This window comes from Ambystoma mexicanum, chromosome 9 (genome assembly GCF_040938575.1).
Source record: "Ambystoma mexicanum isolate Mex_15411 chromosome 9, UKY_AmexF1_1, whole genome shotgun sequence".
Taxonomy (NCBI): Eukaryota; Metazoa; Chordata; class Amphibia; order Caudata; family Ambystomatidae; genus Ambystoma; species Ambystoma mexicanum.
Window position 1 is genome coordinate 294,277,677 of NC_090931.1, and position 26,855 is coordinate 294,304,531.

The window sequence follows — 26,855 nt, forward strand, 5'->3', positions numbered from 1 at the left end:
TCAAGATGGCGCTGCAGATGCTAATACTATCTTGCTGTTCCAATCAAACCCTATAAGGATCAATTGCTCTATGAACCAATCTCTTCCCTCAACCAATAATCACGTAATGAGCATGGTTAGTAGGAATGGCAAATTCTAGGGGTTAACACAAGAGCCCATGGGGAAAAACTGTCAATGTTAGCCTTAAAAAATACCCCACAGCCTTATTGTTACAAAAGAGTATGGGAAGGTCAGTTCAGTGTCTTGAACCCGGGGGCAGCAGACATACATGCTGGAGCTACCTTTACAAGAGGAAGCTGTTGGAGAGAGAAGACTCTGAGGACTGTTGTTTATACATTTGCAGTCTCAAATACAATTGATAGAGAATTGGTCTTTGTTTTTATTTTGGTAAAGGTAATTTGGGTGCTGCTTGGTGGTGACTAGTAACACTCGGACTGCCGAGTGTGTCACAATTTATGAAGAACAGAATTTTCAAGTCACCTTCTAGCGCACCTGAAGTTAACGCTAACTCTAGGTTAAATGATGTTCCAAAAATCATGTTTGTTGTATCATGAGGCTTTTTTATTCCAAAAATTATCCTCCAAAAATTGTTCTTAAATCTTAGTGCCCTCTACACGTGTTTCACCAAATCTATTGGCTCTTCAGGAGGGATTTATAACAGAAAATTCAATTCAAATTCATTGATTAGATATAAACATGCGTAATGATTAAATATTTGCTTTCATTTGGAAAGCTTGGCCCATGTTTAGATTCCAAATAAGTTTGACATTGGAGTGGTCTTGGTAACGTGTGTGTTTGGGGTTTCCCCTGTGCTGTTTTACCCCAATAGGAGTTTCTTTAAAGTCTTTCGATTGAGACTTGAGAGCTTCTGAAAATCGTCCTCTTTCCTTGTTTCTTCAACAACAAGGAAAGAGGACGATTTTCAGAATTTATTGGGGTAAAACAGCATAGGGGAAACCCCAAACACACACGTTACAAAGACCACTCCAATTTCAAACTAATTTGGAATCTAAACATGGGCCAAGCATTCTAAATGAATGCAAATATTTAATCATTAGGCATGTTTATATCTAATCAATGAATTTGAATTGAATTATCTGTTATAAATCCCTCCTGATGAGCCAATAGATTTGGTGAAACATGTGTAGAGGGCACTATTTAAGAACAATTTTTGGAGGATCATTTTTGGAATAAAAAAGCCTCATGATACAACAAACATGATTTTTGAAACATCATTTAACCTATAGTTAGCGTTAACTTCAGGTGCGCTAGAAGGTGACTTGAAAATTCTGTTCTCTGAGGACTGTTGCTTGGTGGAGGCTGTGCAAGCATGGGGAGGCTAAATTGAGAGGTGGAGTGCTGCCAAGCCCTAGAAGCATTAAGGCTGACTAGAATGGCCTAACGGCCCCCCTCAAGCCCCTGTGGTGAATTGGAAAGCCAGAGACAAAGGAAGGCCAGAGAAAAGGACCCTGAATGAGGTGGGGGAAAATGCCCATTAAATCCAAGGTCCAGGATGGACCTATTGTGAAACCTCAAACCCAAGGTCCAATGGCACCCTGTGGTGAATCCTCAAACCCAAGGTCCAGATGGGACCTGTTGTGAATCCAGAAAACCAAGATCATCTTTTGTGCCTCCTGAGAGGCCCAAGGTGCAGGAGGAACCTGCTGTGAATCATGAGAAGCATAATGTCTAGGAGAGACCTACTGTGAAACTGAGCAACCTAAGGTTTAGGAGAGTCCTCCTGAGAATCCTGAAGACCAGAGAGAAGCCCATCAGTGAATATTGCAAGGCCTGGAAGAGGCCTAACAAGTGATGGGGGGTGAACACCTGGGAGAGGTCTTGGGACACAATGTGAAAACAGAGCGGCGGAGGTAACATCTAGACTGAGTATGTCCTGAAGGAGCCTTCCAAGGAACAGTCAATTGTTTTGGTTATGATTAGCAAAGGGCTGGGCATTTATAGTTTAGGGTTTTTTAAGTCATGCCGTGGCCAAATCTTGAAACATTGTTTTTTAGCTTGGGATAGCACTGATGCTAAAGACTCATAAGACTAGGTTTGAAGACTTTCTGTTAGCTACATCATTTAAAAGTGTGCTTTTTTGGCGTGGGGTATCTCAGGAGGGACAAGGACTTACAGTTTTAGAGTTTCTTCTAGATCCCTTAGGCATTTTCCCAATCCACATCCTAATTAACCTGACACTGAATAATGATCTGTTGACACTGAATAAAGATCTGTTGAACCACACTTTGAGCGTGACGTGTATCATTGCCTGAAGTTCCCCACATATGGTGCCAGGATTAGGATTTGAACACCTAATAAATCATCCAACCCATATAGCTTAAAACATAATGACGTGGAAGAATTATCTTTTATAACTGGCCTGAGATTACTTTCTCTCTAAAGATACTAATACTCCTATGCATGGAGTCCTCCCCTCTTTCAGCCACGGGAGGAATAGCTATAATGTTGATAGTGTTCAGGACTATGTTATACAAAGGAGAGAAAAGCTGCTAATTGAGTCTGACCTGCAACTAAATATGCACACTAACTGCTGTTCCTAACTTACTTCACCAGCCAGTACTGAAGGGCCTGCCAGTTGCAAACTCTAACTACTGTTCTCCCACTGAGCAGTCAGAGCAATCTAGTAATACTGTTCGTCAATATGTCTTCATCATACAGATGAAGTAGTGGCCCAACTACATTATGTTCTCTCCAGTCTCAAGAGAGTCCAAGAACAATATTGTGAGACCTGTCAGGGACAGGAGCCCCCAGGCCCTGGGGAGAAGCAGGAACACTTTGGCATCCAAAATGCCCTGAAGTGGGAGCAGTAATATTCTGGGGAAGAAGCTGATAGCCCACACAAGCTAACCCCAGAACATCTGCTGTCAAACGTCCCTGAGTAAATGTTCGAGCCCCCTGTAGACGTACCCCACAACTCAGTAGATAACGTTTTGGTAACCCCATGGAGAGGGAGAACTGTGTAACTCTACAGGAGGTGACAATGTATACCTAACCATCCGAAAATTGTTTCCATGAGCCAGAAAACGTGTCTCGTCTGATTTTGGCCATCAGAAAATATTTGCTTGAGTCTGAGGTACCAACGCCAGGCCATAAAGTGCTGCTGTCTCATGACTTGCACACCAGAAGGTGTGCACATGATGTTCATGATCCCCGGGAAGAATGCCAAAACCCTGAGATACATGTGCAACCAAAATTGAGGAGTCAGCGTATCAGGGTTTAGGGGAGACGGAAGAAACGGTTGGGCAGGCGGACACTTATTATGCAGAGATTAGAAGCCTTACACCATCAGCGGCAAACAGAAAACACCTTTCTATACCTGCTGCAGAAATCTCTGGCTGTTACAGGGTAAATTGGGAGTGTCTTAAGAGTGAGGTGTGTAGAAAACCTGTTCATAGACCAAAGCCTGATCGTTCCCAAGAGGTTAGACGTGGTAGAAGAGTGCATCCAAAAGGAGGAGCCCCTCGCTGAACCTAATAGTACAACAACCCTGTTACTCCTGTGGTCTATTGGAAAACATTACATGGTACTGTCCCCTAAACAGACAGGGAGAGCAGATGGGAATGGTATTATGTCCCCCTGATCCAGGAAAAAGAAAATGTTATGGAAGTGGATAAACCCTGGACAAGGGGCAAACAAGGGAAGGGCGGAAGAAAAGGAAGAGGAAGATTTTCAGGATGCCTCTAAGCCACTTCCATCGGCATGGAGAAGAGATTGCAGTTCCAATAAAAATGTACCACTGAGATGTAGATTCACGCCATTTGTCCTGAGCTCCTACCTCCTGATTATTCTTTTGGCTGACGGAGGGTCCAGACCCTTCGTGCTTCCATGGGTACTGGAGAAGATATCCCTCCACTGAGATCATGATTAAGATTGGGAAGAGATCATGGAAGATTAACACTGCTGTGTTGCTGGAGTTACCCACAGACCTGCTACTGGGAACCAGTTTCCCAAGGTTCTAACATTGGATGAACTACCAGCTTTCCAAGGAGAATTTAATCTACCCATGACAGGCTGGAGAGAAGCAAGTTGAAAGATCACAAGCATGGATGACCAGTCCTCAGAATGTTCTATAGGGGATTTCAGAATTACAAATAATTTGGGCATGAGCTGTCAGAAATGTGAACATCGTTCACAAAGCATTAATGCAGGGAGAACATCCTAGATTGAGTTTGTACCATAAGACCTATGGGGAGCCCAAATGGGGCTAGTTATTGCTGTCAAATGCATGTGATATCTGAAAGGTTAAAGGAAACTTTAAGGAAAAGAGTTAAGTGTTTTAAAAGATATAGGGCTTCAACACGAGTTTGGCGGTAGCCCTTAAATCCGGCGGTAGCGCTGTTACTGCTGGATTTAAGGGTCCGCCAAATCACGGCTTCGGCTGATTTCCCCCGAGCTCTAAGCTGGGGGGAAATCTGCCGAGATTTTGCCGATTTTCGGCGCTTTTACCGCCGGCTGGAAATCTGCCGGCGGTAAAAGCGCGATGGGGAATGGGGAATTCCCGAATGGGCTCAGTGGGGAATGGGGATTTCCTGTTCCGCCACACCCGTGTTCCGGCGCTAACAGCGACGGTGGGTTTGCAGGTAGGGCTAATAATGCCAGCGCTATTAGCGCCAGCGTTACCACCCAACTCATGATGAGGCCCATAGTCCTTAATCTAGCTACTTACATGGTTATCAGATGTTTCCACAAAAGTGATTCATTGAGCCGTCTGGTCTTTGTGTGGAAAAAATCTTTTTGCTTTTTTGCCACCAAAGATATATTTCCTCATATTGCTTTTTGGCATTCAAGGGGTATATTTCTATTTTGACTTACTTGGTGTGTCGAAGGTATTTATGCAGGCGTCCTCTCCTGCTATGGATATGCATGTTTCTACATGGCTGGTACCTCTGGGTGGCTGGAAAGGGCATAAACCACTGCATGGTTTTAATGCGTGCTACTTCTCAAGAAATGTTTTTTTTTTTTTATCTCTTGCTCTCAGATTGCCAACATCTTGGACAGCCACGCTGCTACGCTGAACCGCAAGTCTGAGCGGGAGGTCTTCTTCATGAACACGCAGAGCATAGTGCAGCTGGTTCAGAGGTGAGCAACAGTGACCAGTGCCTGGTTCTTAGGGCTATATGTTTCCAATGTGCATTATTACATGTGTAGCTGATTCAGGACCAGCACTTGCATTTGATGCCTGGATGGCCATGTTGGTACATGGGGCTGGGGTGGGAACAGCCAACGGTCTTGGGAGAGCTTTAGTTTTAGATGCTGTATAAATCAAAACCATTTTAAGCATGTGTAAGAAAAACGTTTGCCATGATATTAACACCAATGTTAACCCGGGAGGATAGCTCAGGGGAAACGCGTTTGTCTTGGAAGCAAGACAACGGGTTGTATACTAATTGACCTTTTCACAATTGACCTCTGGAGAACTGACCTCGGGAGAATATACCTAATTTAGAAGGTCAATTAGGACATATATGCGGGGGAAACCCCCCTGCAACCCCCTGCCCAATCCAAAACACCCTGCAACCCCCCACCCAATATCCTTATATTATTTCTAATCCAAAACCAACCCAATACATATGTAAAATAACTAAAATAAAATAAAGGTCAATTGTGCAGAACGTCAATTAGGACCACTATAATTAGGTCAATTGTGCAAAAGGTCAATTGTAAAAGGTCAATTTGGATAATACCAGACAACGCATAGCAACTCAGGTTTGAATCCCGGTCTCATGCTTAGAAACTGGTCTCCGGTATTAAGTGCGTTATAAAAGAACAATTATAATTATAGAAGAACAATTATAATGTTAAAATAAGAAGAAATGTAAACATGAACTATCACTTCATCAGCATCATTGTATGTAAATATGGGTCAGACGTTTACATTCCCTATTATGAGAGAATGGAAAACATGTAATATGAGCCAATGAGCATCAGTGACATGCAGGGCAGTCAAATTACCTGCATGATAGTAGTTAGACAGAGCAGCAATGAACAGCACATTAATGTTAATGTTATAGGTATTTATATAGCGCAATGTCACCAACGGAGTTGGTCTCCAGGTGCTCAGGCGGATCTGTAAACAGAGGTGGGGTTGGGTTAGTGGGTGAAGAGGACATAGGAAAGTGAGAGGTGGTGTCCTGTTGGCAGCTTCAGTTCGGCTTTCACTGTGCGCTGAGCTTGCGTGTGAATATAGGATCGAAACGAGTCCTTGTGTGCTGTTGTTGCTATCTGTGTTGATTGTTTGTTGTTGCGGTGTGGTGAAGTCCGTGCGGTTTGCTGTGAGAGAAGTGGTTGTGTGGGTTTTTTGTGCGAGTATGATAACTGTATACATAAAGCAGAACTATAAGGATTAAGAGACCCACAACCCACTAACCAAAACCTCAAACTTCTGCATACTGTATGCAGAAGTTTGAGGTTTTGGTTAGTGGATTGTGGGTCTCTTAATCCTTATAGTTCTGCTTTATGTATCCGGTTATCATACTGGGTAGGTGTATTCTTCCTCTTTCTTTCTAGACTGTCTAGTTTCTAGGGCGGTGGCATGGCTGGTTCCCAGCTAATTTATTTGAGTTTAGTACACTTGGATGGGTGTGCATTGTCCCCTAGCTTGACATTGGTGTTATATTGTCGTGCTCCGCTCCTTCCTATCTATCTACTGTCAGTGTTCCATTGCTGCCTGGCCAAAGTGTTAATGCTAGGTCATAACTTGCCTTCCTTCCTGATTGATCGGTGGGTGTTCTTTGATATTATTCTAGGTGGTCGATCTACAATTCATAAGTGGATATGTTGTTGGTCGGTATATCCTTACTTCTATTAAGGGTTAAGGGTTTAGGGAGTAGGGAATAGGTTCCTCTCTCAGCCTAGTTTCGCTGCGTATGCCCCTATGGGTATTATTTCTGGTTATGGAGTGAAGATGCAGTATTTGAGGAGTTTCCTGAATTGTAGGTGATCTCTTGTGTTCTGTATGTTCTTTGGTAGTTCGTTCCAGGTTTTCGGTGTGAGTTGAGAGGAGGAGGATCCTCTGAATTTTCTTTTGATGTATGATTTGGGTTCCAAACGGATGTCGCTACTGGATCTGAGTGGCCCTGTCACGTGATGTACATTTATTTGTCTTCTAAGGAACTCTGCGCCATGGTCATGGATTGTTCTGCGCGTTATGCACGTTGATTCTAACTTGATCCGCTGTTTGATGGGTAGCCAGGGCAGCTTTTTCAGCGCTGGTGTGATGTGTTCTCTTTGAGGTAGTTTAAGAAGCAGTCTGGCCGCCACATTTTGTATGCAAGAAATAGGGCCACCACCGAGGGAGCAAAATGTGGAATGAGAAACACTTGGTGGCCAGTAAAAGTGTCGGGAAGGACTGGGAACAAGGCAGGGTGCTCATTAATGGGGGCAGCATGACCAGCATTTGAAGCACTGACTAGTGAATAAATCTGCATAATCAATGAATGTGGCAGGGTGACCCTGTAATGGAGGTAGAGTAACCATGAGTGAAACATGGCAGCTAGTCAGTAAGTCGGGGTGAACAGTGAATGACCCAGTGTGATCGATGAGTAAGTAAAGCGGCAAGCTGAGCACTGATTGGGGCAGGCTGAACGCCGAATGGGGCGGGCTGATCATTCAATAGGATAGACAGCACAGTCATTGGGGCAGTGAGACCAGTGAATGGGCAGGCTAAGGGGTGAAACAGCAAGTAGTGACTAATGCAGTATAACAAGTTAATGGCTTCTCATTTCAGGAAGATGTGAAGCAAATGTATGTATGTTAACATTTCAGGGAGATAATGGGTCATACTATTTTATTCCAGCAAGTTGATGTAGAACTGATTCACTGAATGAGTTGGTGTATTATACATATCAAAGCATGGGATTCTTTCAGGCAGTAGTGTGCAGTGGGCACAATGTTGAATCTCTGGCACTTCTTTTTATCATTCTGTTATTGAAGGCCAATTGTCTGTGGATTTCTCCTGAGTGTCTTTAAAATGGCAGGATAGAAGATCAGCCTTTTTCAAAACAAATATTCTATATCAAATGCATAAACAATGCTTCGGGCTCTGTGGTCGCATTAGCAGGAGTTATTTTGGGAAACATTTGTGTATGGTAGAATGACGTGGTTAGGTTAGGGGGAGGGAGGGCGATGTCACTGTAGTTTGCAATACTGATGGTTTATAGGTAGGATATTGGAGGAGTTAGACAAGCTTGAATGGCTGGGTCTGTGTTACGGGGTTTTCGTTATGGTAGTAAGCGGTGTCAAGCTTATGACCAGCATAGGATATAGCTTGATGGAGAAGTTAGCTGCACATTGTATTAGTTTTGTATGCCATTCTTTATGCTTCGCCTATTGATGCTTTAATTGAAGGTGGTTCGAGATTTATATCTGCTATATTGTTTTCTCTTTCTTCTGTACTTTGGCAGTTAATATTTCAATACAATCTGATTGGAAAAATTGCAGATGGGTCTTGAGTTTTGCCCTGAAAGCGATATACTTGGAGACAAATCTTCTTTTGGGAGGTTAGGCCAGAGGCAGGATTAGATTGTTAAGAAACGCCTATCCCTTTGGATCTTGCATGTCAATTTTAGGATTAGCAGGCGGTTGGTGTGTGGGAGCATAGGACTGGTGGGTCGGTGCTGAGATCTTTTCTTGTAGGCAGTCTGGTGTTGAGCCTTCAATGTATTAGTATGTAAAACACAAGCTCTTGTACACTGGAGGCCCTTGTATACTTTTGTCTCTGCTGGTCTCTGGCTGGACTTTTATGAAGGCCAAGATGACTCTGGATTTTATATCTGATGGGCATGGACGCCTGGGCAGTAGTCCATTCTTGAGTTCACGAGTTGTGATAAATGTAACCAATTATTTTCTGTACACCACTTGCTGTTAGGTTGATAGTGCTGTTAAGAACGACACTCTTGTTGCCCAACTCTGTGGTGCTTATTTGAATGAGTTAGGATGGTTGGTGGAAAGGCTTATTTTGTTTGCTGGAATGTTAAACGGTGACTTTTCAGGTTACACACATGTTTCCTCAGCAGACAACGCCTTAACCAGACAAGCTAATCTGGCAGCTATGTACACATACATCAATTGGATATGGATATACATAATGTCCATTGGGTATAAATGATCAGCTCTCTTTTCTTCGTGTAACCCAAGGGCAGGATGCAGCCTCTCAGCTGTGTTTGGAGGTCCCTTGTTATGTACAAGTAATTAGTTCACTTTTCTGGACTCACGGGTTGGGTCGTCACTGAAGCAAAGGCATGATCCATAAGACAGTGTGGCCAATTTTAGGAGTGGGGGTTTGTGAACCACTGCGCTTGATTTCATGTGTCCCTTAAAGGAGAAGGACTTCTTGGGCTTTTTTGAAGTAAATATTCTTGCTTCTTGTGCTTAGTGCTAATATTGTCCTATTGTGCTAATATGTGCTAATATTCTCCCTCTATCTAGGTGTCTGAAATCGAGGTGCTGATTTTGTACCTTCGGTTTGCGCCCACATACTAGGCGTTTAGCCCCTCTATCCAAGGTGCTGCAAATCTAGCTATTAGGGAATCTATTGCTGTACAATCCTACAGGGCTTTCACTTCCTATGTCTGGGTGTCCCACATCTAGCTGCTTATACTGTGTTTACTGATCTTGCATTTACTGTTGTGCCCAGACCACCGACGGCCTGCCTTTGGGAGATCTGATCTAATCGCTGCTCCTTCAGTTCAGGTAGCCCCAATCTAGCCTTAGTGACTGCGGTGTCTTTGACTTAAGTGCCTCGGCCCAAGAACCTTACTGACCCAAGCGCTCAGAGAAGCTGTTTGGCGCTCCAAACATTGCCTCTCCCCTTGCCCCATTCCCTTACGTTTCAGCATATCCCCCCTCACGCCCTCTCTCTCCCCCCAGACACTGCTGAGAATGGCCCACTCCCCATTCCCACACACTGCCCAACTTCCAACTCTCAAGCCAGAGGATCTCTCTGGTGTACCAATCAACACAACACCCCTGCCACTATTGCAGCACCAGCGCCTCCACACACAAACTACTCGTCCGGACTTGCCGCCCCCATCCTACTTCGCCCCTGCCAAAACCCCCAAGACACCCGCACCTCACACCATAACAAACCAACCGTAAGTGGGGAGCACTGTTGACACCAATAACCTTGACCCACGCCCGCAACCCATAACCTCCTCTGACCTGCCCCACTCCACCGCAAGCCCCACTCACCCATGAAACCCAAGAGTCCCCTAAACAGCCTCCCACCATGCCCAACACCCATGGTAACCGGTCATCTCCTTGACAGCACCATCCCACTCGCACCACCCCCCACCCCCACCCCTGACACCAGAGTTTTCACCCATCCATCCTCTTCACCTGCGAAGCCCTCACCCCTACCCCTCACATGCCCCTCCCACTGATCCTCAGCACCCCCTCTTCCACCATCCCTAGACACCCCATTTCAACTCTCTCAGCATGACGCACCTTGCTCTTTCTAGAACCATTGCTTCATCTCTCTTACCCTCTCTCCCCCTTACCCTCTCTCGCACACCTCTTGCATCCAAAAGCTCAAAACTCAGATACTATGACCGCCCCTCACCCTCCACTCTTCATGCCTTGCCAAACCTACCTCGGTCCAAGCTTGCCGCCATCCACAGCACTGCTGTCATGCCATCCCCACCAGCCAACCCCCAACTCTCCCTCTTCAAACACGGCCTCTCGCCCAATTCTCCCAAACCCACGACTCCTTCCAGGCACGAACCACACTCAACAACTTGTCTGACCACACACACCACACGAACAGCACCTGCCACTCACCCTCCTAACCCCGTTCACCCCCCTTCATCTCACGCAGGGCAGCCAACACCCGCTCTCTTCCTGCTCCCCTTCCACCACACCCACTCACCGCCCCCACAAAGAATACCTCTGACCGGCTCCACCACTACTGCCCCTCAGTCCGCCTCAGTCACCACCTCTCAGCTTGTCACAAAGTCCCGCCTTCCCCATCCGCCCACGAGCAACAGGAGAACCTCCACATCCCATCAGATCACCTACCTCCTTTTCAGTGCCCGCTGCATGGCCGAAAACAGACACAGTATCTTTGACCTCCTATCCACTGACAATCCTGATCTTCTCTTCATCACAGAAACCTGGTTCTCCAACAACTTTGAACCGGTCGTGCACAAGGCCTTCCCTGCCCCTTACTCACTCATCTCCCACAACAGACCCTCCAGAGGTGGCAGAGTAGCGATCCTCCATAAACATCTCTCCATCTCACTCACTGAAACCCAGCCATGCACAGCTAACTGTGAATCGCTTCTAGTCAGACTCTCTCTGATGCCCACTCTCATAGTTTCCTACTCATCTACAGGCCACCTGGATATGACAGACTTTTTGCCAACAGTCTCTGCGATCCACTAGTAACTACACTGATCAACCACCCAGCGCTCCCACTACTGGGGGATTTTAACATCTGGTTTGATGAGCCCAACAACTCCATGACCCAACCCTTAGTTGTTGACAGTCTAGAGGCACTCAACCTCTCCCAGCATACAACAGTCCCCACCCACACTTGCGGTCACACCCTCGACGCTATCTTCAGCTCCTCCGACCTCATCTCTGTATTCAGTCCCACACCCCTCATCTCGACAGACCATTCAGCCATTCCTTTCTCTGTAGGCACGCTGCACCCTGCCCCTTCACATGACCACAAATGCTGGAACATGGTCAAGATCCTCGCTGACTTGGCTGAAGCCCTGCTACGCACCTTACCAGCACACCAGACCCGGACAGACCCATAGCGATCAAATCCTTTGACTCCTGGCTTAAAGAATCACTTCTTCCCCTAACCCCTCCCGCCCTTATGCCACCCACATAGGACTATCCCCAAAGGGTTTGCGCTGCACTTAAAGATTTTAAAAAGCCAAAACCACTCCCTCGAACGCAAATGGCGTGCTTCCAAAACCCCTCACAGAAAGTCTGCGTTCGCCCTCCATCACCGTAACTACAAATCTGAGATCCGAAAGGCCAAAAAAGCCTACTACAATAAAAGAATCCTGAACTGCAGCAGCAGCAGCAAAGAGCTGCACAGGATAATCGCAGAATTTGTGAAGCCTGCATGCACCAGTCCCCCGACCACGTCCACGCAAAAGCTCTGCGACTCCCTCTCTCAACACTTCCACAACACAGCACTGGACAGGATGTCCAGCCTTGATGCCAAACTATCCATCCCCTCTTCCCTGCCCAACTCCCGCTCCTCTCATTTCCACTGTTGCGACCCCCGCAATGCCATCTTCCAATGCCATCTCGAGCGAGGAGTTCCTCAAACTTCTGTCCAGCAGCAGAGCCTCTGGGTCCCCCCTCCCGCTCTCCTCCACCTGCGCAGGTGAACAAGCAAGGGCCATACTCAACAACTCCCTTATCCCTGGCATCTTCTCAGAACCTTTCAAAGTAGCGCATGTCAAACCACTTCTCAGAAAAGCATCTTTCCATCCCCTCCAGCCAATGAACTACAGGCCCATCTCCAACCATTTCTCAGAATCTAACAACCTACTCGACCCCGCTCAATCAGGGTTCTGACCACGCCACGAAACAGAAACCACTCTGATCTTGATCTGGGATGACCTCAAATCTGACCTCGCAGATTCTGAGGGATGCGCAGCACCGGTCCTCCTGGATCTCTCAGCGGCCTTTGACACCATTAATCACTCAATCCTCCTAGAGCGACTCCACTCCCTAGGAATCTGAGACTTGGCACTCAACTGGATTACCTCTTTCCTCAACAACAGGAAACAGATCACCTTCCTCCCCCCCTTTTCTCTTGACTGCCCGCCCAGTGAACACTGGTGTACCCAAGGAGCCTGCCTCTCTGCTCTCCTTTTCAACCTCCGACTCCCTCCCAGGGATCATCCGGGCACACAACCTCACCCGCTATAACTACGCAGACGATACCCAATTATCCTGAGAATTCCAAAAACAAGCATCTGTCCACGACCCGACCTAGCAGCTTGCCTCATTGGTATAGACCAATGGATGACAAGAAACAACCTCCTTCTGAACCCTGGAAAAACAGAGATCATGGTGTGCGGCAACGTAGCTCTACTCCCGCAAACACTCCCATGGCCCCTCTGCCTCGGCACTCCCCTGCCTACCTCAAACATAGTTAAAAACCTTGGCTGCACAATGGACTCAGGCCTAACCCTGTCCCACCAGATCAATAATGTATCCAAATCATGTCACTACCACCTCAGACTCCTGAGACGCATCTTCCCTTAGCTCACCTACCCCAACAGGCTGGCTGCCAATATATCCATTGTCATCTCCAACTATAATATGCAAACTCCATTTATCTGGGCCCACCGGCCTATCAACCTAACAAACTCCTAAGAGCGCAAAACGCAGCTGCCAGGCTCCTTCTAGCACTGGGACGAAGAGACCGCAGCTCGCCTGCTCTCCACACCTTTCACTGTCTCCCTATTGGACAAAGGGCCACTTTCAAAATCCTATGCATCACCCACCGAGCAGTACACAAGACCGGCCTGACATACCTACAAGAAAAGATTATACCCTATCGCCCATCACGCCCCCTAAGATCCAGCTCGCCATGCCTACTAATGATTCCTGGCTCCAATTGAACAAGGATTGGAGGGTCAGCCTTCTCTACCTTGCCACCAACACTGTGGAACTCACTGCCTCCCCACATTCGACACAACCAGGACTATATGGCCTTCTGTAAAGCATTAAAAACCTGGCTTTTTCCCTAAACATTGAAAGGGACCTTTTAGAACCACTGAAACACTCCACCAAAGGCCAGAATTCGGCTTATAAGCCACTACCTCAAAATAACAACTGTTGGCCCAGAAGCCGACAATAATGATACCATCACGGAAATAGCAAGTCAAGGCCAGAAAGCCAGCTTTAGCGACCAACAGGCCCTAGGACATGCAGCTGCTGACTCTCCCCACCTTTGCCTGACTACAAAGGCCACAACTAATCGTATGCTTTGACCTGGCATGCTCACCTCCACCAGACTTGACATACCCCATGCTCTAAGACCACAGGATGCCTCTCTGTATATATCATCCTGGAGACCATAGCGTGGCAGCACCCATAACTAAACCTAGCTGCTATCTTCCCATAAGGAAGCACAGCACTATCCCCCCAGGAGATGCAATCCACTGCCATACTGTCAAATCCGCAGACTCTGTACCGTCACACTACCAAGCACAATCAGCATCACTAATCCCAATTGCGACTGGGCATGCCCTTACCAAATTTACCCATCAGGATTTAATTTGCAAAACCACAGTCGCAGGCCTCCCTAGTTATTCAACCACAATCTGCCAACCAGTGTCATGCTCTAGCTACCAGGGATCTACCCACAGAGCCACTACTGCAGAGCCTGAAAATACAATAGCAATGACAAGAACAAAACATTATCGTAGAATATCCAACATGAACCCAACAACCCAACCCAAAATACCCACAGCGACCTTAAAAATGGGCCTTCCAAGTACAATTACAAAACATCTCGAAAAGGACCGCCCATAGCCATATACCCATCCCGTTATGGCCACTGGCCTGTGAGAATCAGCACTAAGCTGAAAGAAAACATCAATGCAGAATATCTCAAGAAGAGTCCAACAACCAAACTCAAAATCCATAAAGGGACCAAACCTGAAACAAAACATCTCTGCAGAATATCCAAAGAGGCAGCCAAAACCCGACTCAAAATCCCTGCACGGACCCTGAAAATAGGCCTCCAAGCATAAACCACAGAGCGTCTCGGAAGGGACTGCCCATCCAAAATAATGATACCCTCACCGACCAGGAGCCACCGACTGATAACTGCAGACAGTCATTCATACCATTATGCTCACTCTCCTCTTCACATCAACAAACAATAGAACGCAGCTACATCCCTCGATCAATTCGGCCTAGCTGCGCACATACCTACATCGCTCATAAAACACCTCAACAGCCTGGTAGAGCGCAGCTATAAGCCACGAAAAAATCGGCCTAGCGGCACACATATTCTCCCAAACATACCTCACGGCAGCGAGAATGCAGACTCGGAAACCACCCTCCTTGCTGCACACATTACACTGATCTCTCACATCCACCGCACCACACTTAGCATTAGAATGAAGCCAACCCGCGAAAACCACCCTGGTTGCTCACATACCAAATGCACCCAAGCACTATATGCTACACTACTCTTTAAACTGAAATGGACATCGGTTCCTGAGGGCTTTAAACCAACAGCGCTTTGAGATCGTACAAAAAGCGCTACACAAATGCACCATAACATAAATGTACAGCATTTTGTCCATTTCCAAATGCTTCCAATCGACAGATAAGGAGACGTAAGGCACAAAATAATGTGCGTAATATAACTCCCAGAGGGAAGCTCGAGTTTTGAACTTATGTCTTGCTGTCTCATTCCACATCTTAAACTCTTTTCCCACAAAGTCCTCTATTAAAAGCGTGATAAAAAAATCTGTTTAACTTAAGTTTATTTTTGTCGCTCTGGGTTTCTGTGGCAGGTATCGCAGCGGTATTCGAGGTCACATGAAGGCTGTGGTGATGGATTTGCTCCGACAGTACCTGAAGGTGGAGACTCAGTTCCAGCATGGTAAGGCTTCCCCAGAGTCTGCTTACTTTCCGCTCTGCCAAGGGCAGTATAGCTAGTGCAACAGGCACTGGGTGGGGGGTCGCCTGGCTAGGAGTAGAGGCTGGGTAGCTGGATTCTTAATGATCTCTGCAAGCCATATATGCGTGACTGAACCTCGATTTGAGCAGTGGACCACAAAGCGTGGCCACCTTTCTGCAAGGGTATTAGCCTATTTGATCGTATACAATCGATCGAATGGTACATTTGACCGAATTCATCCAGTACCATTCAATCGATTTATAAAACACACCGAACATGTGGTGTGGTGGTTGCGGGGGGTGTCTCCCTCTCCCCACGTTCGGTATTTTTGTCCTGGGGTTTGCGGGGGTGTCACCCGCTTCCTCAACATGGGAGGCAGAGTACGGGGGGGAAAAGAAGAAAAAGGGACCCTGCAACATTGGATCCGACCCGTGTTAGAGGGACAGATCTGACGCTGCAGGTTTGCAGGGGACCTGGAGGAGAGCAAGCGGGTAAGTAGGGTAGGGTAAGGTGAGTGGGGGTGGGCGCATTTGGATGGAATGTGAAGAGGGATTGGGGTTGTTTCTTGGTCTGATAATTGTTCGAATGCTAACAGATTTATTTCGAACAGTTCGCCGCGAACAATTATCAGATGAATAAACAACCCCAAACCTTCTATGAGCACATGCAGGATGACTAGAGGCGCATTTGTGTGATCCAGACACATGGAGGATGCTTGAACACCTATGTTAGCACAAATGCAGAGCACGCTACCTCCAAGACCCTCTTCCTCATCACAATACTTACTCTATGAAGGCGTCCTGCCATCCGACAGAACCCTTTCCTAATTTTTTTTACTAGCCCCTCTGTCCCCCGTAGCCCGGGATATCAAGCACTTAATCTCTCCCATAATTCTCCTGCCTATACCAATGGGCTCTCTGTGATCAAATCACGGGGGAGGGAGAGGATGGTGGTGGGCTTTACCGCCAAAATAAATAGGTCAAGTTTGGGGAGGTTGAATTTTAGCAATTGTATAAAAGGTAGTGTGGCAAGTCAGAAGAAGGACACAGACTCTCTGTGAGGATATAAGCAAAATGTTTTATTAAATGAACACTATAAGGCCTAATTTTCCCTATTTCTATCGGTGGCCCCTACCTATGTTAATGACTAAGGTGCTTGCTCGTCAGCTATGAATATCCAAAAAATTAAGTCTGCTTTCCAAAAACTATCTTAACTGACCCTACCACTATGAAAACTAACTTGGGACAGGGGAATGCCTCCCTTCTCCTGAGAGTACTTCTAGTACCAGTCTATATCAGTCGCGTTAGTAAGCAATCCGTAAACAGTCTATCATGACTTCTTGTACTAGTCTCTTTAATTCTTCACAAGTCTTACTGAGTGTCCCCTCCCCTTTCATGATGTCCTTTGTGGTTCTCTTAGAAGACCTTTTTTTCGTACTGTTGGCCTCAACGTATCCTTGTAAGTGATTATTACTTTGAGGGTCTTTCCCTCTTGGGTAATTATAATTCAACTTGTTTTGGTATTTGATTTTGTCTGTGGCTCAGTTGTTTATCTCCTCTAAACTCTGAGTTATATCTTTGTTCCTCTGTGTTGTATGTTCTTCTTGTATAAGGCATTGCGTTACTCTACCCTTTTCCCATGATTTTATAATCCACTGATCTTCTCTCTCCTTCCCCTGCTTTTCGATAATTCTCTCTTATATCATCAGGTTTTTAATTAATTTGTTTCCAGATTAACTCTGTTTTGTAGTCTGTACTGAGATGGGTTGCTGGTGATGCATAACGATTGCCCCACGGTGTCCTGTTGCTCCAGTTCTCCCTGTTACCTTCCTTCTTGAAGGAGAACGTCTTCGGAAGCTTTTTTCTTCTGAGACTTGCTCTCGGGTCATAGACCGCCATCACCTGCTCTCTGCAGTATTTATCTCCACACGTTCACTCGTTTCTTTGTAGTGTCCCGGTGCTTCAATGAGGGACCTGACACTGTGTGCCTCATTACTGGCGGTGATCCTGGCAATGGTTTTTGGACCAGCGTTCCACCATGGATTTTCCATTGTGGTCTTGCCGCCACCTTCTGGCGGGCTCCTGCCCGTTTCTCTCTTCTCTGGTTTGCCGTATGTCTGGTGTCCCGCTCTGTGATATTGAGCGAGTTTGAAACAGGAGTGTTTCATGGTTTCTGTCTTCTCAATGTCATACGTAGCTTGGGAGCTTCCCAGGCCTACTTAAGTGTTCCTCTCTCTTGTCTCGTTGCCTTCTCTCCAAGGGCATGTTAATAAATGTACTTGTCCCAGTGAATTGCATAGATTGATTTAAAGGGACATGTTTCTCTTTCATCGGATAAGGACGTCTGTTGGCTGTTTCTTTGTCCCAGTCTTGATATTTCATATTTTCTGTTATTTTTGAGAATCCCATATAAGCCACAGTATGTATAGCTTTAGGGAGTTACTCTCTTGAACAGGAGTACTTGTCCTTTAAGGGGTAGTCTCACCTGGTGAGGTCCCAATTGCCTCTACCCTTAAGTAGGGTATTGCAGAGTGGGCTCACCTCCCTAGCCTCACACGAGGGGGCTTGCCCTTGATTCGTCATATCAGATATTCATTTGAAAGCCGGCCTTTATACATGGTACACCCACTGCAGAAATCTTAATATCCGCATTGGAATTCTCTCTTCGCCTCTTACGGTGGAACACATGGGATTTATAATCGATTGCTGTGATGATGAACTTTAGGCTTGGCCTCCTTAAACGTGTACAGCATTCTGGAAACAGTACATGGAAAGGTGTATTGCTCTAAAACATTGTAACATGAATTAAACCTAAATAGCATAAGACTATCCCCAGTTCATTGCAGTTATTAATATAATTTGCAACTGTTATATTGAAGCTACATATAGGAGTCTGCACCTCTTGCCTACTGACAGCCCCTGCTGCAGAGATGTCGGTGCCAGACACTCTTTCGCGCCCAATGCCTCCCTACTGCATCTAGTTAATGTACCTGCCGCTACTTCCAATCTACCATTGTAAGGAGACCCTCTGAGATTCTGCAGTCGGCCATTTCTGCTTGTGCACAGTTTTTTGGGTATAGCTCCCCTCCCTATCCAAGGGAATATTAACAAAATCATCTTTTCATATAAACAGAGTAACTTCAAAGCCCCTTACCCCCCGCGCTCCCTTTCGGGACACAGCATAGCCCCACTTAGTTTGCGGTCCCATCGAAAGGTCTGAATATCATGGAAAATAATGCACTGTGGTGAGATTTGCTCTCTTTTGATCTGGGGTTAACCCTTTAACTGCCCTGGGTATTTCCCCCCAGTGCCAGGGCCTTTTTTGGTGATTTCGGTATATGGCCATTCAATGGCTTGTAACTTTTTTGTTACATGAGGTATCTCGGCCAAATTTGGCTCCTTTAACACCAGGAATCCTAGGTTGCTGTAGGGGGGTGAGAGAAAATAAGCAAAAAGGGCGAAAATGTTGGGTTTTTTCAAAAAATCCCAATAAAATGATGTACAAAGAAGCCTGTGGTTTTTTCCTTGTAAGAGCTAGGAACAAATGGTTTGCTGTGCTGAGTTCGCCAATTTCCTGGCTTTCAAGAACAGGTTGAGTGGAAATTATTTTGATGTGGTTATCAACCGTTTTGTGAGAGGTAGGCGATTTTGGCCATTTTTGCCAATTGGACATGCATGGACGGAATGGAAGAAAAGGGTAGGAAAGCCGAATTGGAGGACAGAAAGGCATATATTTCTGAAAAGTAGACAAAATTCCAAGTTTAGGAAGGGGTGATTTGCGTAGGTCAGGCAACAACTAGGTAGGGGAAACTGCCATAGATTGGGGGAAAAGCGGGAAAATGAGCGAAAAAAAAGGTATGTGTTGGACATGGTTGGCTTGGTACGGCAATGGCTTCTATGAATTTTGAGAAAAGCAATGCTCTGCTACATTTCCCCGACTCTTGCAGTTGGGAGAGCACACATTTTTTGTAGTGTTTTACAAAACAAGCAATACCACAAGCCAAACACTGAGCCATGGTAGACAGGAGTTTTACGCTCACGGCCTGAACAGACGCACTTAGCATGTGTAAATCGGGAAAACCAATGTGGTGATGAACGGCAAGCATACATTTTTTGAAAGAGTAGAGGTACACCTTTTCAAGGGTAGGTGACTTGTGCAGGTTTAAAAAGAGTATGGTGCCTAAAGCAGCGACTAAATGTAGGTCACATTTGGGAAATGAAAGGGTTGTGTGACAAAGGGCAGCAGCAAATGGGTCAAAACGTTATGAAAACCACACAAATATAACACATGGCCTACCGTCCCGCGTTCCCACAGGTGTCCCGATGAAAACGGTACCTCACATGTGTGGGTGCACTTTCCTGCCCGCCAAAGGGAAAGCCTAAAACACAAGTAAACCAAAGTCTGTTTTCACACCTGAATTTGAGACGCTCTGCCGACCGGCACACCATACAGATATGGGCCTCGGGTGTCCAAGCCACCAAGGAAAACAGGGAACCCCATGCATTTCCGAAAAGAGGACACCCGTGGGAATTCGCAGAGGTATGATATGCCCAAATCGCCCTAGAATGTATTACCCAGACACCCCCACAAAGTCCGAAATGTGGGAGAAAAAATGCATTTTCCGCATATTTCGCTCGCCTCACCCATCGAAACACGCCCCCAACAACACATGGCCTACCGTCCCGCGTACCCACAGGTGTCCCAATGAAAATGGTACCTGGCATGTGTGGGTGCACCTGCCTGGCCGCCAAGGGGAAAGCCTAAAACACAAGTAACCCCAAGTCTGTTTTCACACCTGAATTTGAGACGCTCTGCCGACCGGCACAACATACAGATATGGGCCTTCGGGTGTTCAAGCCACCAAGCAAAACAGGGAACCCCATGCATTTCCGAAAAGAGGACACCCATGGGAATCTGCAAAGGTATGATTTGTGCACATCGCCCCAGAATTTATTTCCCAGACACCCCTGCCTCACCCAACTATTGCGACAACAAATGGCCCTTTCATTGTGAGACCTTCGGCCACAGCTCCAGGACCACTGGTGACCTTGGGGGCACTCAACTAAAAAGGCTGAGAGGCACCCAAGGGCACACATATCAACCAAAGTCCTCCTATCTCTCTGCCTGGCCAGCGCTACAGCTTTCCCCTCCAGGAAGGGATGGGGACCCTGCCGAGGCACCCTGCACCTACTGCTGAACTTGGGGGAGAAAACACCCACATGGGAGAAGGGCGGCCAAGGACAGTGACATCACCCCCCTGACTGTCCTGCCCCTCTAGCTACCCTGCGTTACTGCTTTGCCCCCTGCAAGAGAATGGGGCGGGAAGGTGTTGGAATTGGACCACAGAAACGGTGACCGTTGCTAAATAAGGAATGAGCTCTGTATCAAGTGTGCATTGCATGCTCAGAAGAAATGACCGCCTGCATTACTACCAGACAAAGTTTTTGCAAAATTGTAGCTAATTATGTTTAGCAGCCACCTTCCTCAATGCAAGGCACACCCATCACTGCCCCCAGGACCTCCCCACTACCCATTCCCACCCACACCACTGACACTGCAGCCACAGATGCTCCCACCACAGTAACCATCCATCCCCACCTTAATATATCTATCCACAAAAGTAACATATGCAGTAATTACATAAGCCAGCAAAAGCTTTCCAGTAGCCACAACTGCAAAGGAAACAAAAAAGAATTACATTCAGTACTTAGCCTACCAATAACACATTCACACTGTCTGCCCGCTATCTGTAAACTTTTCGATTCCTTCCACCAGATAGATAGCATATCCGAGTCATCTACCACCACGGAAGGCTAGACTACACACTGATAGGAAATGGGAATAAGACCAATGAGCGTATGGCAATCCCCAGCACCAACAAAAGCTAGTATGGATGGCTTAGTGGCAAACAGCCCTCCAAGGGGAACAGCACTGTTCAGCTGGTCTGGGGAGCATTTGTGCACTACCCCAGAAAGTGTGTCCCTGGCCACCCCAATACCTCCCCAGAGCACCCACTCCTGTTCACTCCACCAACGCTACAGGCCCAGTTCCCACCCACCCAGTACCTATCTGCCCTCCGCATACTATACAATGTTGCAATAACCAAAAGTCGATACGTACGTAACAAGGGAGAAGCTTGACGTGCACAAAACCTGTAAAAGGAAGAAAAAAAAGAAGAAAAAAAAACATAAATTATCTGTGTCAGCCCAGCCAAATACCAAACCACCCAAACAGGCCCTCCATTGAATTGGGCAATAGGTTGTAGGCACCCTGGGGCCAGATTGATATATGGCATTTATAATGCACCTATACAAGTGTTTCAAGGCGTACAGAGCCAAGGGTGGGGGAACAAAGGGAGAACAGACAACAATCCTACTAGGCCAGGTATCATTCAAATGGCCCACTAACGTGCCCATCTGCGTCAAGCAAAGTTTAGTAAACAAAGAAAACAATTGAAAATGCTCGCCTGCACTTTGGGGGGGTCTGAGGGGCACCCTACACGCCGGGTAATTTTCTAATGTAATGGGGGGTGACCCTCTACCCCCCCACACCAAATGCAGGGGAGGGCATCTCATTCAGCCTCCCCCTTGGGGCAGATAAGAGGGGGGCATCTCATGCAGCCCTCCTTGGGGTCAGATGCCCCTTCCTAAGACCAGATATCTGCCCCCAGGGAGGGCTACAAGGGGTGCCCCCATTTCCCCTTGGGGTGAGTGGGAGAGGCCCACCCCCTTTTCTGTAAAATATATCCCTGGTGGCTAGTGCCCCCCCCACTCCCACCCAAAATTCCCTTTTTGTTTTTGTGCTTTTCGTTTATTTTGCCTCCTTCCCTGGGGGCAGATGATCAGCCATCTGCCCCCAGGGTTGTACAAATATGTGCCCTCATGCTTTGGGAGCCAGGGGGGGCGAGGGCTTACCGTAAGCAGCCCCCACCCCTCCCATTCAAAGACATCCCTGTGGTCTAGTGTGCATAGCGGCCCGCGCATCGCGCGCCCTGCGCCCGATCCGCGGGCTGCCATGCTGTCACACAGGGTGTCCTTAGAAAGGGGAGAATCTCCCCTTTCCAAGGACACCATTTCCGAAAAAAATCCCTGGTGGCTAGGGCCCCCAAACCTCCTCCCCCTTCCCATCACGTTTTTTTCCCCCTTTTTGTATTATTATTTTGTTGCCCCCTTCCCTGGGGGCAGATGATCAGCCATCTGCCCCCAGGGTTGTACACATATGTGCCCCCATGCTTTGGGGGCGGAGGGGGAAGAGGGCTGCTTACTGTAAGCAGCTCCCCTCCCCTTCTCACGTCACAAACAAATCCCTGGTGTCTAGTGGTCATTGCTGGTCAGGGATCGAGTGCTCTGCAAATGGTGTCTTTGGAAAGGGGAGAATCTCTGCCCCCAGGGGTCACCACAGCCGTGGCGCCATGCTTTGGGGGCTTGGGGGAGAAGGGGCCGCTTACCTAGTAAGCAGCCCCCCTCTCCCCGCTCCCAAAACAGATCCCTGGTGGTCTAGTGGGCATTACTGCCCGCGGAGCGAGCTCTGCGCCTGATCCGCGGGCAGCAAGGCTGTCACTCTAGGTATCGTTGGGAGAGTGTGATAGTGTGGGGCTAGGGTGGAGTCCTACTCTGAATACTTACCAGTAATCTTAATTACTCCTTAATTACTCCTAGTCCTACTCTTCCTACTCTTCCTACTCTTCCTCCTCACAGTACTTACCTCATCAGGCCCCCGCCTCCGACACAGGACCTTCTTCTATTTCTTTAAATCCCTATAACTCCTCCCCCACATCCACGTCACTCAATTTCATATTAGCAAGCCAGAGCATGGGACCTTCCCCGCAGGGAGGGTGAGGAGGGTCGTCAGTACTGTGACGAGGAAAAGTAGGACTAGGAGTAATGAAGATTACTGGTAAGTAATCAGAGCAGTACCTCCACGTCCACTCTTCCTCGTCCCAGTACTTATCTCATGAGGTATACCAGAGCAGCAACGGGGAAAAGGTCCCAATGTGACTCAGAGCCAAAAACAGTGCAGCAAAACACACACCCACAATAACTCTCAATTCACATCCCCACAGACAAAACTCCAACCCTGAAGGGAACCAACCCCAGAGTGGGAGAAACTCAACCCATAGCGGTTGATGAAAGTGCTTAGACCAGCCCAGGCGGCAGCCATACAAATCTCTTGTAGAGAAACCCTCCTTGCATCGGTTGAGGAAGCCGCCAAACCCGTGGTGGACCACCACTGAACGTGAGCAGGCACAGGCAGGCCAGAAGCCACATAGGCCATGGAGACCTCAACACGAAACCACCGGCAAATGGAAACCACAGATGCCTTACGCCCAGCCCCAGCTGGACCAAACGCAATCAGAAGACTATCAGATCTGCGGAAAAGAGCAAACCTAGCCAAATACTCCAACACTGCCTGCCGGACATCAATGTTATGCCAAGCCACCTCCTCTGGCGTTTTCACATCATGAAAGAAGGCAGGGAGAACCAGATCCTGAGAGGTGTGAAAACAGAGAAACAACCTTAGGGAGAAACTTCGGACCACACCTCAGCACCAACGAGTCCGGCAGCACCCTCAGGAAAAGAGGGTGACATAACAGAGCCCCAATCTCCCCAAGTCTACGGGCAGAAGTGATGGAAATAAGAAAGGCAGATTTCAGTCTAAGATGTTTGATATCAATCTCGGAAATGGGCTGAAAAGGAGGCCCTTGAAGGAACCGTAAGACAAGAGGGAGATCCCAAGGGGGAAGCCCTTTAAAGGTACAAGGACGGGAAGAAGAAAAAGCCCGGAGCAACTTCCCCACCAACACCTCCCCATCCAAGTGACCATCAGAGTCCCCCAAAAGGAATTTAATGGAAGCCCACTGAGAGCGAGGCATGGAAAAACCACCAGGCCCTTGTCAAAACCCCTCCTGGAGGAATTGAAGGATGGTAGGGAGACCAGAGCGCAGGGGAGGGATCTCAGACCTCCCATACCAGTTTCGGAAATGGCCCCAATGCCTGCCGTACGCCTTCAGAGTGGAGGGTCTAAGAGCATTCATTATGGACTCGACTATGGACCTGAGAACACCTGAAATATCAGCCGAGATCGTGCAATAGCCACACTGCCCATTGCATCCGGCGGACTTCCAACCGCAGATTCCCTTGAAGGGGACACAACCACTTCGGAACCAGCCAAGGTTCCTGGGACCGAAGCTCCAACTGAGAGGGGAACCAACTCCGGCGGGACCAGAACGGAGCTAACAACAACACAGTCACCCTGGACACTCTGATGCACCGAACCACCCGGGGCAAAAGGGGAATAGGCGGAAAGGCATAAAGGAAACCCCAAGGCCACTGTACAGAGAGGGCATCCACCCCCAAACCCTCCTCGGCCTGAAACTGAGAGCAGAAGAGGGGAACTTTTGCTGAGGCCGGGAATGCAAACAGCTCTAGAACAGGGGTACCCAATCTGACACAAGACCTGGGACGACAGGACCAGTTCCGCAGAGGAGTGAAACCGGCATCTGAGAAGATCTGCTCGAACATTGTCCACCCCCCCTGATATGTGAGGCCACCAGAGACACCAGATGCGATTCCTCCCAGGTGCCTATCGGAGCTGCCAGAGCATTCAATGAGTGGCTGGAACCTCTTTGGCGGTTGACATATGCCAAGGCCGTTGTATTGTGGGTTCATATCAAAACCGCCCGACCGTCTAGCAACTCCTCGAAGTACACCAGATCTCGGAGAATGGCACACAACTCTCGCCAATTGGATGATCAAAGGCTCTCCCCAGATCTCACAACCCTTGAGCTGAGAGGACCCCCAATGTAGACCCCCCAACCCATTCCGCTGGCGTCGGTAGTAAGAGAGTCCACAGGAGGAAGGACCATGGGCACCTCAGCCTGTAGATTTGGAACCCCCAGCCACCATAGCAGGGGCACCTGCAGCTCTGGAGACACTAAAATCAAAGCTTCAAAAGCTGCGACGTCGGGAGCCATTGGGAGAGAGGATAAAACACCATGGGATGTAACTGAAGACGGGCCCACGGAACTAGAAAACACACAAGACGCCACGTGCCCCATAACTTCAGCAACAGGCGAGCCGAGACAGACTGCCTTTTGAGAACCTTGCCCAGAACAGCCAGCAAGCGACGGACCCTCTCTAGGGACAGGAACACCCTCTCCATCCGCGGGCAAACCAGTGCCCCAATGAAAACTAGATCCTGAGAAGGCTCCAGCTCAGACTTCTGCCAGTTCACTATAAAACCCCAGTCCCGCAATGCCTGGCAGACTAAAGGGAGATGAGGCAGGACAGCTTGCCGACAGGACTCCTCGACCAACCAATCGTCCAGGTAGAGAAAAAATCTGCACTCCCTGCAGATGCAAATGCACCACCAGGGGAGTCACCAGCATGAAGAACACTCCGGGAGCCGATCACACTCCAGATGGGAGTACTCGGAACTGAAAACGCTGTGATCTCATCCAATCCCCCCTGCACGACATCCAGAGTATGCTCTGCAAAGACTCCACCTTGAAGCGTTCGGCCCAGACGAAGCAGTGCTTGGCCTTGAGCCACATAAGCAGTTGACACAACCTAGAAGGCATAGGGACCAGGAACACCCGTAAGTAGAAAACTTGACCTTGAACAGGAAGAGGAACCCAGAACAACAATTCGTAGAGAACGCATCCCATGGCCAACTACTTGGTCTGTGAGCTGGGTACCAAAGTCCTAACCATGCTAACCTGGAGAGGAGGAGACAGGAACGGCAACTGATAAACCCCCCCCCCCCGCCGGAAGGAGCCCAGTACCCAGGAAGCCAAACCCCACCGGTCCCATACACCTCTGAGAAGATAGAGACGAGGAGCCAGGGGAAACCGCCAGTCACTGCATTTGCACCAGAGGAAAATCACAACGTTGAAGCAGGCCTGCGCCGCAATATAACAGCATGCTTGTCAGCCCACAAAAAGATCGGACCTATCAAAAGGAAGATATAGGACAGCCCGGTAGTCCAGCAGACCATGGCCGCCTCAGCCGACAGAGGAGCCACCAGGCTGGTGTGAACACGCAAAGTACTGTCACCAATCTGGGCAATGCAAGCCGTCCCGGCCTGCAGACACAAAGGCAACCCCATACCTGGGGTATGCCTATACCGGAAAACTCACAGAAGGGACAGCCCCCTCCACCGGCACCAGGGGCTCCGAGAACCCCTTTAAGCACAGACATGTGCCACAATCTGCCATATTACTTCC

At 47.9% G+C, this 26,855-nt stretch overlaps 1 protein-coding gene across 3 annotated transcripts in view; it reads left to right on the plus strand.

Moving 5' to 3' along the window:
* The window catches only part of ACACA (acetyl-CoA carboxylase alpha), a 1,281,346-nt gene that overhangs the window by 410,614 nt on the left and 843,877 nt on the right, over positions 1 to 26,855 (plus strand). For all 3 annotated transcript variants that reach the window (XM_069614682.1, XM_069614683.1, XM_069614684.1), the window contains 2 exons: positions 5,000 to 5,100; positions 15,525 to 15,613. In XM_069614682.1, the coding sequence (XP_069470783.1) occupies positions 5,000 to 5,100; positions 15,525 to 15,613 (190 nt within the window). The remainder of the gene's footprint in view (positions 1 to 4,999; positions 5,101 to 15,524; positions 15,614 to 26,855) is intronic.